The 1913-nt window shown below is 49.2% G+C and overlaps 1 protein-coding gene across 1 annotated transcript in view; it reads left to right on the top strand.

Moving 5' to 3' along the window:
• Window positions 1-1913, top strand: part of COL5A2 (collagen type V alpha 2) — a 78706-nt gene that overhangs the window by 19525 nt on the left and 57268 nt on the right. Inside the window, exons 8-9 of the mRNA XM_015566084.1 lie at window positions 702-746; window positions 1674-1727. Coding sequence (XP_015421570.1) covers window positions 702-746; window positions 1674-1727 — 99 coding nt within the window. The remainder of the gene's footprint in view (window positions 1-701; window positions 747-1673; window positions 1728-1913) is intronic.

The following is a 1913-nucleotide window of genomic DNA, read 5'->3' as shown; positions in this document are numbered from 1 at the left end:
AAAATAAAAATAACTTTTTATCACAAGAACAAGCTTGATTTTGATTTCATTGATTTCACTTTTTAAAATGTGACATTTAAGACGTTGTATAGGCGTTTATTAACCAGTTTTTTATTTTTTTTTATTTATTTATTTTTTTTTTATTAACCAGTTTTTTAAAATTGCATCTCCCTTTCCTTCCCTTGGTTATGACTCCCTGACTCACCTCATGTTTAAATGAAAAGGGAAAGCCTGTGAGGGAACTCCACGTGGACGTTAATAAAAAAGGAATCATCTAGAAAACTCAGCCCCTCCCCCCATAATTCTAAGTTCACCTTTGAAATAACCGGGTCATTATCGTTGGCGTTTCATGAGCCTCAGTCGGACTGGCACCTTCAGGTGATGCGTCACCGGCTGCAGGTTGACGCGCCGGGCGCGGGACAAGGCTCTGGGCCTGCAGGACCTCCCGTCTCAGACGTTCCCTTTGACAGGCCCACGGGGCACAGGCGTGTCCTGCACTTCTCTTTGTGAGCTCACAGAGCGTATGAACCCCCCCCCCCGTGGCACCCGATCCAGGCCCTTGGACTTAGCCACATTCCAGAGGACACAGCTGGGAGCCTTCAGCTCCCGCTGCCCAGACTCTAAAGCCAACGCCGCATTTTTTAAATGTTTGACCTAATTGTCACGAAGAGTGCGTAACTTTTCTTCTCACTTGCTTTTAGGGTCCTGTTGGCCCCAGGGGACCTCAAGGTTTACAAGGGCAGCAAGTAAGTCTTTTTGTAATTAAATTGCATCCTGTCGCACAGAGAGAAACATCGAAATGAGGCCTCTGTGGCATGGCTGCTTCGGCTGGCCTTGACACTGACGGGGTTGAGTTCAGTTAATCTTTACTTCTTTAGAAACGTGCAGCGTGATTTGCAAAGTTGTGGATGGGGCTAAGGTCTTATTGTCTGGCTCCTTTGTGTGACTGCCCTCCTGTCCAAAGCACTTTCTGTGCCCTTGCTTCTGAAATAACCTGTCGGGACGGAGATGCTCAGAGTCGGTGTGTGCCAGACCACAGAGGGAAGGCCACATGGTATTGTTAGAATCCACAGCCATGGCGACCACGCATGTGCTTTAAGAGAATACACCACTGCCCGCTTTTCTGCAGCCTGTCGCACACCAGCTGAATAATGGTGCGGAGCTGTTTTAGTTTTTGTAGTGAGTTGTCAGGCAGTAGAACATAATTTTTCCAAAGAAAGAAAGAAAGAAAAAAGAATTCTTGTCTCAGTCAATGATACCATACTGTCATTATCATGGGTATGGAGTTTCACTTTAAGCTATTTTATGTCACTGCCATTGGTGAATAGAAAACATAGTTGTCATTGAAGAAGAGGAAGGAGGAGGAAGAGGAGGAGGAGGAGGAAGGAGATAACTACCACTGACTGAACACTGTGCCAGCACTAGTCTAGGTTCTCACGGTGCATTAATGATCTAAAGAGATATAAAAGCCTAATGAAGTGGGTGCCGTATTATTCTATTTCACAGATTGGAAACCTCATGGAGTTGTGGCCGAGTAAGCAACTCCCCCAGCCCCGTGGCTGGAGTGGTGCCCCAGGGGTTGGAGCCGCTGCACGGCACCTCGGGGAGCGCAAGGCTCAGGACTCTCCCTATGGCTTGTCCGTAATGGTCTCTGTACGTCATTCTCATTTCAGGGCGGCGTTGGCCCTGCAGGACCTCCCGGGGAGCCTGGGGAGCCCGGACCGATGGTACGTGTCACGCCAGCACGCAGGCCCAGTGAGACGCAGCTCCTCATAAATGGTGCCCCCGCTGTTCACTCACCAGCTCGTCACTCCTGCAGCGGGAAGTCGCAGCCCGCGTGGGGCCTGCATTAGGGCTGTGTGTGGCCCCCTTTCCTGTGGCAGAGCATTGACATTCGGAAACTGTGAACGTGG

This window comes from Myotis davidii, unplaced genomic scaffold, assembly GCF_000327345.1.
Source record: "Myotis davidii unplaced genomic scaffold, ASM32734v1 scaffold221, whole genome shotgun sequence".
Classification (NCBI taxonomy): Eukaryota; Metazoa; Chordata; class Mammalia; order Chiroptera; family Vespertilionidae; genus Myotis; species Myotis davidii.
This window is presented reverse-complemented; position numbering and strand designations above follow the sequence as displayed.